General features: G+C 34.0%; 1 protein-coding gene across 1 annotated transcript in view; it reads right to left on the reverse strand.

Annotated features, from left to right (window-relative positions):
• LOC148181350 (ADAMTS-like protein 4) overlaps window positions 1-14,219 on the reverse strand; it is a 66,425-nt gene that overhangs the window by 24,711 nt on the left and 27,495 nt on the right. Inside the window, exons 4-6 of the mRNA XM_088041180.1 lie at window positions 8,675-8,756; window positions 8,487-8,586; window positions 7,429-7,592 (exon numbers count right to left, since the gene is read on the reverse strand). Coding sequence (XP_087897306.1) covers window positions 7,429-7,592; window positions 8,487-8,586; window positions 8,675-8,756 — 346 coding nt within the window. The remainder of the gene's footprint in view (window positions 1-7,428; window positions 7,593-8,486; window positions 8,587-8,674; window positions 8,757-14,219) is intronic.

Raw genomic sequence — 14,219 nt, forward strand, 5'->3', positions numbered from 1 at the left:
CGGAAACAATCAATTCTATCAGCTTGAACCGTGTTAGAGTGATTGGGACATTATTTTATCGGACGCTGGACAATTTGTCACATAAACAAGTTGTGATTACAAGTTAATCAGAACTAATCCGGGATTTTCCTATAAAATATGCAGGTGAAAAAAGACATTAATAAGGATTACTCCGTAATAAACACATTCTCAGACTTGTTTCGTCATGAAAATATTCACAACCACTAAAACAGTTTCTTACTATTTCAGTAAATTCTGAGCGCTCTCCCTCGCTCTGATGAAGTGAGCAAAACGCGTTCTACCTCTTCCTTTTCTGCTCCTTTCAGACAGAAAAGCGATTGAGAGTTTCGTCCCCTTCGGACTTTTGGCTTTCGCGTGAGAGACGCAACTCTGCAGTTTGAGTTGCCCTCTGTTCCATTGCACCACTGGATATTTGAGATAAACCATACGTACCATATAGAACCGTATTCCCAAAATTTCTAGAAATGAGAAAATATTAATTTCAACGCATTTTTCGGATTGAAAAGTCCACCGATGTCCGAGGGCCCCCTATTTTGTTTACTAATTTGCCATTCCATTAGTACCCGGACTAATAAAGACATTTCAAGCAACCGGTTCAATGAATCAAGAAGCCAAGAGATCGCGCTTTACCGCCACAAATTACAACCAGAATTGAATTTATTTCGGTTGGGCGAGATTTACAAGATATTCAGCGGGGATTCTGGATACAAAGTAAAGCACAACTTTGCCATAATAGGGCACGACGATAACATTTCTTCTGAAAATATTGTGGCGCCGAGAACAGGATTGGAAGTGCTGTGTGGTCGTTGCAAGGTGCGTCTGTAAATAGCTAAATACACGTAAGAAGATATCAATCGGCCAATTAGGGTAGCATAGAGCTTTCTAATAAGCGAACCAAGTTACTACTTCAGTTAATAATCCTGTCAACTGATGCGGTTCGAACCTGTGGGTTTTGGAAAAAATCACGATAGATGTCTGAGAAGACAAACGCCGACGAATAAATTTACTTCTTGAGTTTTATTTTTCTGGTTTCGCCTCTTTTTAGAAGATTCTCGGAGCGCTATTCCTCTGGAAAAGTTGTCTAAACAGTTCGCTGCCTCTTTTTGCAAATGAAGTGTTCACTCAACTTCACAACTGTCATCACACACGTCAAACCCCTGCAAATGAGAGGTCAGTAAACCGAGAAAAGTCTTCATCAGCGTTGGAAATAAACGCATCTTTTACTGTTTTCCGATGCTATAAAACCGATTAAAAATCAAACGTGAATATCCACTTTTATAAAAGATTGTAAACCTCTTCGTAGACTAAATATTTTGACTTGACTCTGTCTCCTCAGTTTACTGAACGTAAAAAATAATATTAGTGCATTACCTCGAGATTCGCTTAAGCGACACGCGCCTTGCTAAAAATACGAAAAGTGCCTTTCTTTCGAATATTTACATATGAAATAGGTCACAACTTGTTGATTTTATGGTGGCGCGACTACTGTTAATGTTTCCGCGATGAATTTGCAAGTTATAATGACTCAAAAGAAGCAATAAAGTCGCACACCAAAAATGAGAGAATATTCTTTGTGTGCGAAATAAATTTAGCTTGATTGAATGAGTGCCTGATGAACCCATTACTTCTATAGTTTACATTTTATCTATTTTATGCTCCTGAAAACAATTTAATTACTTGAGTGCAACTGTAAACAAAGAAAAATAACACTTAAAGAAGCCGGCGAACGTAAACTGCAACGGGTGTCCAAATAAAAATCCACCGAGTGATGAAAACTCGAAGTCAAAGACTTGTTTGTGTCTTTGAGTTATCCCTTCAAGTACTTTTTCTGGAGATTCAGATACATATCGACGTCCTGGTCTTCGTGAAATCGCGAACGACAAATCCACAACTTGTCGAGCGTATTTTGTGCAAGATGACTGAGTAAACAGCATTTAAACGATCTAATGCCTCCAAGCCTCGTCTTTCTCTGACAGTGAATTGAAATCTGAGATTTTCTTACTGCAATCAACCCGATCTTGTCTCGTTCTTCCTTTTGCTTTACTTGAACCGATCGGTAAACGCAAACCTGTGTTTACTTTAACCATGCATATTTACGCTGGCTTTCGTCTTATGCAAGCACACAGACATAATTCGTCGTAGTCTGATGAAGCTGTCATCGTCCTTGTCTGTTTGAAATTTCGTTGATATCATAAACAAATTGGTGATAATGGGGTGAAGACAAAATTTGCAACAGAACAGAACGGTTATAAATAAGTGGAATGCATATTGATCTAATGTACGAATGTTGGTCGAAATTCTAAAAATGTAAGCTCACATCTGTTCTCTATCTGAATGCGCCGCCAAATGCAATTAATATAGTGACGACTCGGTGCCGCATTTGCTTAGAAAATTGATATAGACATCAAATGGAAGTGGTATAGATTACATTTCAGCGGGAATCGAATCGAATTGGTTATTATAGATTGTACAATTTCGCGAATCAAAAGTCACTGAAACGTGGTTCTTAATTGGGCGGCAATTTTTCAAAATCTGCGGGGAAATTACAAATGAGGTTGTTATTGATTGTTAAGATTATGAAACTATTATAAGTTGTACAATCTAACATACAAAAAGAGCAGTACATTGCACTTATTACCGCTTTTAGGGCAAATCTATTAAACGTAAAATGGCTAAAGAAATACTAAAAATTCTTTAAGTAATCGACAAATAGGAAATGGTTATGTGCTGTTATTTAACGCAAATTAACTTAACTGCATTAAGCAATGAAAACTTGCATTTTATAGCCATATAATAGACCACACACTAATGGCACAGTTTCAATAAATCTACTACAAAAGATATGTCTTCATGAAACACCAGAAATACAAATTACACTCACTTGAAACTCCTAAAGTTTAAACATGTAATAATTTATTAACATTTTTGCTGCCGATTTGCTTGTCATGTCCTTTTTACGACTTTCCAAATGGTCGTTTTGCTCATATCGCAATCATTTTAAAACAAACTGAAAGGCAGCAAGTCAGCAATAAACCCAAAGACACAAGTTATTAACGTGTAAATGTTTTTTTGTCTGTTTGTCATGAAATTGTTTATGATTTATTGTAAAGCTAATAACATACAGATGACAAATGCAAAACATTAATTAAAATATCATAAACATTTTTCTCTTTATGTATGCAAATTAATTCGAGGAATTTCCTTTCTAAATCTGCGTGATAATATTTTCCTTAATCACATAATTACAACGTTGGAGAAAAGCTTCCATCGTTACGACCGTTCGGTGAAAAATTACATAATTAAACATGTTCAGGTGACCACTGAAACATCCGGAATTAGTTTGAATGGAAATTGAGTAAATTAAATCGAAATTTATGGCCATGCCAAAATTACCAGAACCGACAGAAGCTTAACAGTAAATTCCAACCATCGATTTTCCTCGATAAAAATATCGAATCTTCATTTATAAACTAGTTTCGACCTGATTTAACGGAAACGTTTCAAGATAAGGCTGGAAGCTTTTGTGACAAAATCGAATTAAATTGTTTTCGGTATTTATCGACAGCTTACCAACAATAGGAGTTGGACTTATCCGCGTGTAAGAGGATTTGTCTTGTTCCTGTTTTTTTCAGGCGGTGTTGTAACTGGAGCAGTTTTTCAGGAAAGGAATGGTGTGTTATTATTTCGATTTATTCTAATCCTTCTTAGCTTGACATGACTGAATCATGATTAAGAAAATGTGCATATAAATTAGCGGTTTAACAGAAAAACAGCAACATTCATTGGGTTGAACCAGGGTCATCTGGTTGCTGATTGGCTACGATACTTGAATTATGTATAAGGGGTAAAATATACGACAGTTGTCTAAGACTACTTACATAACGATTAATTTCATGTAAGCCGCGTGCTTGGAAATTTCTAAATACATCTCCCTGAAAAAAAACTTCAAGAATGCGATAAAAACTGAAGATTTTATTGACGTAATGGACTCCATTAGTACTTTTTTCATGCACAGCAGTTGCAAAAATGGGTAATTTAAAGTTACTGGTGCATTGAAGTTATGTCACAGCTTGAAAGAAATTCAAGATTTCCACGCATCCTTTATTGAGTTGATGCAACTTCATGTTACACTCTTCTTTGACCAAACGGGTGATTTTTTTATCAGCTGCATTGTTAAGGTAGTTCCATTCGAGAGCTCGTTATTTAAATTCAAAACACCTTTAACGGGAGAAATCCTCGTCCTAGGGCTTCGGACCGCTACATTTTACGTTCCACTTTACCTAATTTATGATATCACACATTGTCGGAGGTATCAGAAAGGTTAAAATCGAATGTCCCTGAGTCGTTCGTATAAGGGCAAAGCCGGGATAGTCCCATAAATTAGCCCCCGCCGACCCAGAACGACCATTGATAAGTCACTCTAAGATTCAGGTGGCCGCCTTTCCACGTATGTTTATGTAGGTGAATAGCCTTTAGGATGGACATCCAGTTAAAATTTGTAAGTTGGAAAAAAAAATCGAACACAAGGTCGTAAAAATAACTGTATTTCGATAAGGTAACAGAATGAATCTAACTGAAGAAAAATTTTTCCGCGGTGGTGTAAAGTTCCGATGGTTTTTGCCGGGTGTCTGTGCGGAAGGCGGCTATCTTGAGATAGTGGCAATTAGTCTTGGCAAATTGCTGGGTATTATTTCTTTTTTTCAATTTCAACGAGATTTATGGGACAGCGCCTATTAGCACTTGAAATAAATTGGTCTAATTGTAACGCAGTTAACTGTCATTATCTGAAGGAATACGAGCATATAATGCGTCCGCAGCTACGAGGTGGAGATTTTTCTAGCTTCTTCATCTAAAAATTCGGCTTTAGACCCGGAGTTGTTTACGACCACCGCCCCTACCCGGACTGCGTAACGGCTAGTCCATCTTCGATTATGTGATAAACATAATATGCAAACAACCGACGCGATTATGATTGAGTTGATTATTACAACGGCCTCCGGTTTCTAATCTAAGCAGCACGTTGTACTTCATCTGCAATAAATAACATTTTATGTACCCAATGGATTTACTCGATCCGATTATACACCGCAGGCGTCAACAGGAATTCTCTTCTACTATCCCTCTTAGTTATTACTCGTATATTTATTTAATTATTGCCCCGGATGGCGGCAGTATTATGCTAATAAGAGCATCGGAACGACAGAAAGTCAAAGCAATAAATGAATTCCGAACGCGATTTATGCTTGTATCGATTGATAGTTTACCACCGACATTGAATACAAATAATTACATTGACAGTCACAAAACGCATTTTACGCTTGTAGAATTATTTTAATGCAAGAAAAAATATAAATTAATTTCGTATTAACTCTACCTAATTGCAAAATTGTGTCATCCTTCACTGAAATTCGTAATTTTAGAAATTCGGGTACTACCGGTGTGAAATTTCGGGCTATTATTATTTTTGAGCCACAAATTAACTCTATTAAATTGCAAATTTGTAGAACGAAAAACATTAAAATTGAAAATTTTCATTTTTAAGGCGAAGTTAAAATTGCCGATATTCTTCACTAAAATTTATAATTTTTGTAATTTTAGTGCTACAGGCATAAAATTTGGGGTAGTTACTATATTTATGCCGCCAAATTGCAAAAATGTAGATCAAAAGACACACATTTTTGAAATTTTAATTTTAAAGCCTAAGCAAAAAAATTTTGAGATTTTACTAAAATTCGTAATTTTAGTAATTACAGTGCTACACCCATGAAATTTAGGGTAGTTACTATTTTTGAATCATACATTAACTCTACGAAATTTCAAACTTGTAGAGCAAAAGACAATTATTTTAGAAATTTTCATTTTTAAAACGATGATTTTTGCGATGTCCTTTACAAAATTCGTAATTTCTGCACTTTTAGTGCAATAGCAATAGCAAGAAGTTACTATGTTTGACCGGTGGATTAACTTTACCAAATTGCAAAAATGTAGATCAAAAGACACAAATTTTTAATTTAAATTTTAATTTTAATTTTGAGGAAAAACCAACATTTTTCCGAGATTCTTCACTAAAATTCGAAATTTTGGTAATTTTAGTGCTACAGCCATGAAATTTGGAGTAGTTACTGTTTTTGAACCGTGTATTAACTCCATCAAATTACAAAATTGTAGATCAAAAGACACAAATTATTGAAACTTTAATTTTTAGGACGAAGCAAAAATTTCCGAAATTCTTCATTAAAATTCGTAATTTTGGTAATTTTTGTGCTACAGCTATAAAATTTAGGATAGTTGTTATGTTGGAGTCGTGTATTAACTCTACTAAATTACTTTTAAGTCGTACATTAACATTTTTAAAACGAAGCAAAAATTTCCAACATCCGTCAATCAATATTGTAATTTCTGTAACTCTGGTGCCACAGATATGAATTTGAATGAGGTTACTAGTTTTAAGTCGTATATTAGGTCTACCAAATGACAACATTGTGAAACAGACACAATTTTAGAAATTTTCATTTTTAAGACCAAGCAAAAAATTTCCGAGATTTTTCCCTAAAATTCGTAATATTAGTGCTACAGCTATGAGATTTAGGATCGTTGTTCTTTTGGAGTCGTGTATTATTAACTCTACAAAATTGCAAAATTGTGGAACAAAAGACATTAATTTTAAAAAATTTCATTTTTTCCGAGTTCCTTCACTAAAATTCGTAATTTTTAGTAATTTGAATACTATAGTTATGAAATAATGTAGAGTAGGTACTATTAGCCATGTATTAACTCTACCAAATTGCAAGAACTTTAGAACGCAAAGCACTAATTTTAGAAATTTTTATCTTTTAGAGGAAGCAAAAATTATCGACAACTTACACTAAAATTCGTAAATTTGGTCATTTTAATAAAATTAGGGTAATTGTTATTTTTGAGCTATTAACTCCACTAAATTCCAAATTTTAGTAATTTTCATTTTCAAGACGAATCAAATACGACGTGTACAACATTGTTACCTATTAATAAATATTATCACATTCACGTTAAAACAAAGTTCCGCATCGTTTGGGAAGTATTCCGGCTATTTATTTATTTTTACACTAGTAAGGTATTAATAATTACTAGTATGAGAGAACTGGATTGAATTTTAACGAGGTGGTAGCTGTAGGTCGCGACTATCGCGCTAACCGCAAGCCATAGATGCAAAGATTACGCAAGAAACAATACAGTATGGCTAACGTTATCAATGCTTTTTATCAAGCAAATTATGCCCGTTTATATCATAAGCGAAATGCGGGACATAATTCGAGATTCCAGCATAATGCTGTTTTGCGTTACACCTCGTTAAAACAGCTTTTATAATGAGACATCGTGTTAGATGTAGGCGTTTTACGTACTTTGTAATGAAATTTTCAAACTTACCTTACACGATCCTTCTATGCATATGCCTTTCGTACCTCGGGGGGCTAATCTACCGTATGAAGTGAGAGGACGATTGCAAGAAGTTCCATCGATCACGGTTTTGTTGAGGGTGGCGTAAAAGTTAAATCCTGACGCTCGGCAGTTGAGAGAGCATTCGTCAGGTGCTGGAAAAAGCACAGAATGTAAATTGAGTTGGTGGAAAAAAATTGAAAATTGCGCTCTCAGTATAGTTGGCTAAAATTTTTGAGAATAATACGAAGCGACGGTTGACTGTTTTAATTTTATATTATATTTTCTCGATTTTTTTTATCTTTTTTCCATTTAATTCAGAAATTAAAGATTTAAGAACTTCAAAATTAAAGGATTCGAAAATTTATAATTTGATAGTTTCGATTTTCCAAATCCTTCCTTTAATAACCGGAAGATTTCAAAGATAGATAATCCCAAAATTTCAAAAAGTAGCCGTTCACTTATATTTTTATTAAAATCCCATTGTTTACTAAACTAAACCCATTTTTCATGAAACTGAAATTCTTTCTCAATTGTATTATAAATTGCCTAGCTCCTTAAATTGGAATTTTTCCGGTCTGCGAACGTTCAAGAACATTCATGTTCCCTAAATTACCTGTCTATCACAAATTGGAAAATATCTATAGCAATACATGCATAAAACAAAGCTCCTACGTCTACCTAGAATCTAAAATCTAATTTAATGTTTGACTGTTCAGCGTTTCGGTAGCTTTTCAGTTCGTTCAACACTTATAATTAGATGCACCGCAGTTTCTTGCGCATAATTGGTTGCATACATCGACAGCTGCAGGAAAGCAAAGCTTTCTTCCAAATCGCATTTGTCGCAGGTATAAATAAATTTTTGAAATTAAAATAGTAGTTAAGTTAGTTTTTGGGGACAATTTGTCTCATTAAAAAAGTCCTACCAAACCGTAAATTAAATAAAAAACTGAACTTGCATAATTATTTATTTATTACCTTAACATACTCATTGATTATTAGGAGTATTTTTGTATTTTATTAAACATTTTCACGTAATATTTACTTACCATTAATAAAGGGCACCCAGGCGTAAGTTCTCCCTTTAAACAGCCTGCTATTGAAGGCGGCACACTGCTCGTAGCGAAAGTCACTGCCCCCTAAACAATCCTGCAAAAACATTTATTTGAAAGCCAACACAAAGTTAAACAAACTAGAACACTTAATACCAGATTAATCAGGAAAAGAATTTGTTTACCTGCGTATTGCAGAGGTGAATCCGCTTATACAATCCCACGCAACTATTAGCCTGTCGCCTTCGTCTTTGTCTGCGGACAAATCTGTAATGATATGTGATATTAATTAAACAAAAATTTAAGTCACACCGAAAATAGAAATGTGTGTCATGTTAAATTCCCGCGTAAACGCATTAATCAAATCAATTAAAAAAGTCATAAAATTTTGAACTACTGACACAGATCGAACTGTTTGGATTTTTTGATCGACTAAACAACGTGCACAAGTAAGAAATTGTATTTGTTTAACTACCTCGGGCTGTAAAAAGTATGGAATCGAACCACATTTTAGTACCGGCTGACCAAGAATAGATTCATTATTTTCGGACTGAATTGGCGGACGATTTGTAATTAATTCGAATTAGCGAGAACCTAAAATAAATAAGACTTAAAAATATACTTTGGGAGGTCATCCTACAGATTTTTCTCGCGGAAGTAAAAATATTGTGTTTATTTAATAAAAATTCATGAAAGAAACGATTTTCTTATCATCAAAGCAAACAAGTGCCCAATTAAGCATAATTTCCCGCTAGATTCGCTTAATAAAATTTCAAACGCCAAAGTAAGTTTAATAATAAATTAAATTTATCTAATTTAGTCGTCGCTTAGAACACGTCCATGCGGTAATTATGTGTAAACGCGATATAATAACAGATCAGATGTGATTTATCGCCCATCTTATATGTGTAATCATGGCACAATCTCGCGACCACTTTTAAAGAGGTCTCGCCTCTGGTTACAAAAAGGCCATGTTTATTGGTGGGAACCACCGACAGATCTCTTCAGTAAATAATTAATTTTTTCCGCGATAATGACGGGCCTGTAACAAGATCCATGTCTGATACTGTAGTTAAACCGTACCATCAGATTTGTTAAAACTCTTTAGAAACCATTGCCGACCAAAAGTATACGAATGAAATACTCGATAATAGGAGATGACATCGTGCAAGTGGTATGGAGAGCAACATTGGCATTTGACAACGATACTGATTTAATGCCTTATTGTTCCGGAGCAGTGAAGTGGTCAGGGCGTGAGATAACGTCATTTCCTCTATTCTGCACGCCCGATTATGCGGATATATCTTGCGAAGAAGGTACCAAAAGGAATTTAATAGCAGCGCTCTAAGATTTTTTATCGGGACTCAACAGGTGTTCATTACCAGAAGAAAAAGACTTTTTGTTACATTGTCACAAGCGAATTTACTCTTTGAACACTTAAAGCTCTGGATATGAAGCTGTTATGCTGTTATGTCATAACATACCCATCAAATGCATAGGTTCACTTTAATCCACTTTAAGACAAAGTAGATTTTAATTTAACTAGACACTTGAACATCTCTCAAGTTCTTGCTGTCTGCATGTTTAATAACTTTTACTATTTTTTACTATTAGAACACAAATGAGACTCCATGCTGTCTTCTTACAAGATGCAACATTATGTGGCACTAATTACCTCGGAAATTGACTACCGACATTATAAGAAGACCGCATATCGTGACGCAGCTCTTACATTAATTACAAAACAATATTCTATCTCCATGCTGAATGCGTGATAAGAAATTTTTATTACAAATCACTAGACAACAATTTTTGGAATTGCTTGCTGATTTTAATTCCGAAGCCCGTTCTCTCGGTCAGGTCAGGACTCAGATATATTATTTGTAAAATAAGTTTTTTTGACTACACCGCGTTTACTTTTTTTTAGTGTTGCTCAACAACTTGCTAAATCATGAAACTTCATAATACATCGTTGAAAAGGTACTTAATAAGCCCTCCAACGAACTGTAGTAGTCGCAGGAAGAGAATTTTTAAAAAACCAAAAACTCCTAAATTTGTACTTTAATGTTGTAATGTATGTAATAATAATAATAATAAGTTATCATAAAGGCTGAAATAGGGTGTTAAACACGTTATTATCTCTTGTCATTTAAAAGTTATATGACAAAGAATGGAAAGTAATTTAGTAGAAAAAAAATCACGTTTTGTTAACTTTTAAAACTGTAAAAAATTAATTAAGTGTCCACAAAACTGTAGTTTTTTAAATTGTTGTATCTCGAAACAATAAAATTGTACCCCCTTAGGTCCTCTAGATATTTTTAGAACTTTTAGGTTACTTCCTGTTCTAATGTTATCACCTCAAGGTCTAGTACAATGAACGTACTACTCATTCGCGATAATTTTTTTATGGTGGGTTGTTATCACAATTTACACTTACGCTACGTTAAATTTTATTAATCAGCATCGCTTTGTGTGTATTGAAAAAAACAAATTCGACAATGAAGAGATTTAATCCGCTTCATCTGCTTAAGTCTTGAACAAAAAGGCAGTGAAGTCAAGCAAATTTTATCGGCTTAAGTTCATGTTCTTTTTGTTCTTGACTTAAAGTTAATCCGCCTTCAAACAAAAATGAATTTATATGACACGTAATTATCATTTCATCCTGTCGTGTTAATTAATTGCCAAGCAAATTTATGGGATTATTTATAAACATGTGCAAATAAACCACCATCGCGAAAGTTACGATTTGTTACATACAATAAAATTAAAATGGCACATTCCAATTAATTGTAGAGCTCCCATTACATACTTGCCTAATCAATAAGTTAATAAACTGGAATTACGAGACCGTAAAATACCGAATGACACTAAACGCAGTGATAGTGTTTAAAGACAAGTTATGATGGTCATAACTAATAAGAATAAGAAATTTAATCATCAAACGTCACTTTATTAAACTTTTATTATATTGCGTTTTAGCAGCGGTCATTCCAGTTAATTACCGGTCGCGTTGGAAGATGATAAAGGGCTCCCTTTATCTGCTTACATTTCGTTCCTTTTGCTGTCAGCCTCAATTATAGCACGCTTAAAGAAACCACGGATCTCACATCAGAACAAGTGTTTGTATGTTTAATGAAGTGGCGCCTCGCCCCTGGAGAATCATGTAACTGAAGGAAAAAGAGCCAACAGGACTTCCGCGGTACGATGTCAATCATCTAGTTAAAGATATTAGTTATTACGGAAGTCTAGCTTCACCTGCAAATACCTATTTTTAGAGGCACGTGAGTTTATTTCTGCTGCACTTAAAACCTGCAAATATTCGTGGGAGGAAATGAAACATTGACCTAGCGGTTCATTTTCCGCTGCATTAATTGCTTGCAGCACTGTTTGTTTTATTGTTAATAGTCTGATTTTTTTCAAGACGTGGGTGATAAGGTTCTCGTTCCTATTCCAAAGTTTACATGAAAAAAATAAAATTCTTATTTTCTGACATTTCTAGATTTTCGAAGAATTAGATGCTCCAATTTGAGAAACTCTTAAATTTTTCTTAACTTTATAATATTTGGATTTCCAATTTCTAGTTTTCACATTTTGAATTTTTTCTTTTCCTTAGGTCTTTTAGTTCTTTAGTTTCCAAATTTATACAAATTTACAAGATTAATATTTCAAGATTTGGTAGAATTAATCCTTGACTCAAAAATAGTAACTTTCCGAAATTTAAAAACTGTACCAATAAAATTACGAAAATGCTTCACCTTAAAAAAAAAATTAAAATTTATGTATTTTGATCAAGAATGTTGCTATTTGGTAAAGTTTGACACGATCACATTTTTTCCCAAATTATTACGAATAAAAATTGTAAAATTATTTGTGAATTTGTGAGTTTTTGCAAAAATATTTTTTCCAATTTCGCTGTTTGCCTCGAGAATTTAAAAATAAATTGTCAAATTTTTATTCGGAAAAAATTTCTCAAATCTCAAAGAAAATAAATTTCCTAAATTTCACAATGTTTTACAAAAAATTTTGCTTAATGTTAAAAATAAATATTACGAAAATTTATGTATTTCGCTCTGCAATTTAATAATTGTAGCACCAAAACTACGAAATTGCGATTTAAGATGTTTTAAATTTTTCTAGTATCTAAATTCCTGATTTTTTCCGTTTTTCCCTAGTGTTTAAATTTTTACATCCTTTTTAGTGTGGGTCCTGAAGACAAGAAATTAAAAGTTAGAACATTTGTAAATTAATAAAACTAAGTATCTAGGAATTCTCGAATACAGAAAAAAATGATAAATCTGAAAAGCTGACAAACCCAAAACTGAGAAATTGGCAATTGATAAAAAAAATATGAGCATAAAGAACAAAAAGTTTAAAATTAAGTGGAGAAGACAATATTATTAAAAGAAAAGAACAAACTCCTGAAAACCAATATTAACTATCTTGGACAGAAGAAAACGTAATATTATTCAAACAACAGTAGCCGTCGAAAAAGACATAAAGTTAAAGAAACACTCAGAAATCAAAACCTGGAAGACATTACGTCCTGGAAAGTGCAAGAAGCCGTAAAGAGACCGAAAAAAAATCTCCAGGAATAGACGCGCCAAGCCCGAAAAGAATGAAAAATTATCCCTCGAGGATTTTTTAATACCGCATCAGTTTCCTGTCGTGTTCCCGAGTTTCCATAAAACCAAGAAAACATCACTCTTGTTTCGGACTAGACATCCGTATAATTTGAACCGCCCTGAAGCGCTTTATCGTTTGCAGGATGTAATTTTACGATTTATTAAATATGAGCAAGGTAATAAAATATGCGCCACACACATTTCGTAATAAAAAGTTCGAGCTGTTGACAAATCCCTAACTTTGTTGTAACCAATAAAGTTCCGTGAAAGATAAGATTGGTTGAGAGTCAGTGTTGGAGTGATAAATTTGGTCACCTGTTGGCGACGGATCAAAATGAACAGTGTAGAATTTCCAGCAGGACGAAGAACGCTGATAAATTATCTCGTCTTGTATTCAAACCGTCTCTGCGGTATTGAAACCAGAATAAATTCCCAATTTTCCGCGCAGTTGATCTTGGTAATTCGACAATCTGATGGTCGGCCGCGCATTTAAGTTTTGTAGTTATTTTATTGCATTGTTGGATGGATTTAATCGTTGTTCATAGTGGAGATGAGATCGAAGAAGTGACTGCTGCTATTAATGAAACTGGAAAACTGGCGAGGATCACACGGTTTCTGTCTGATAAGAAGCTTAGACATTCTTATTCATAGACTTTTTGCCTATCTGAAGGGAAGTTCTTTGCAGGAAATGAATAATAAAATACTCTCTCGTGTCGTATTCCACCAACCATCTAATGCTTTTGTTTACATTAACACAAAGTGAGAACAAGCGTGTTGTTCAGAATGTTTATAAGCGTGACCAACCACATGAATACACAATTCGACCACCAGATGATACAAAAGTGCAACTTTTAAAATTACACACAATTTTCCGGTCCATCTTCCTAGATGACTATTCTCATTTTTAAACACGACTGCTGTAATTAGACGAATTAGTTGGAATTTAAGTACCATGTCACTTGTGTAATAAGAAAAAGGTTGTTCCCAGACCTATAATTTCATCATTGCTTATTTAGTCCTTACTAAGCACCACTGGAAGGCATTTTCAATTACCATTACACATGATTATTACCTGTTATAGACATTTATAACCCCACAATAAACAAAT

Source organism: Gnatocerus cornutus, chromosome 1 (genome assembly GCF_029298725.1).
Source record: "Gnatocerus cornutus isolate USDA-ARS CGAHR chromosome 1, icGnaCorn1.1, whole genome shotgun sequence".
Classification (NCBI taxonomy): Eukaryota; Metazoa; Arthropoda; class Insecta; order Coleoptera; family Tenebrionidae; genus Gnatocerus; species Gnatocerus cornutus.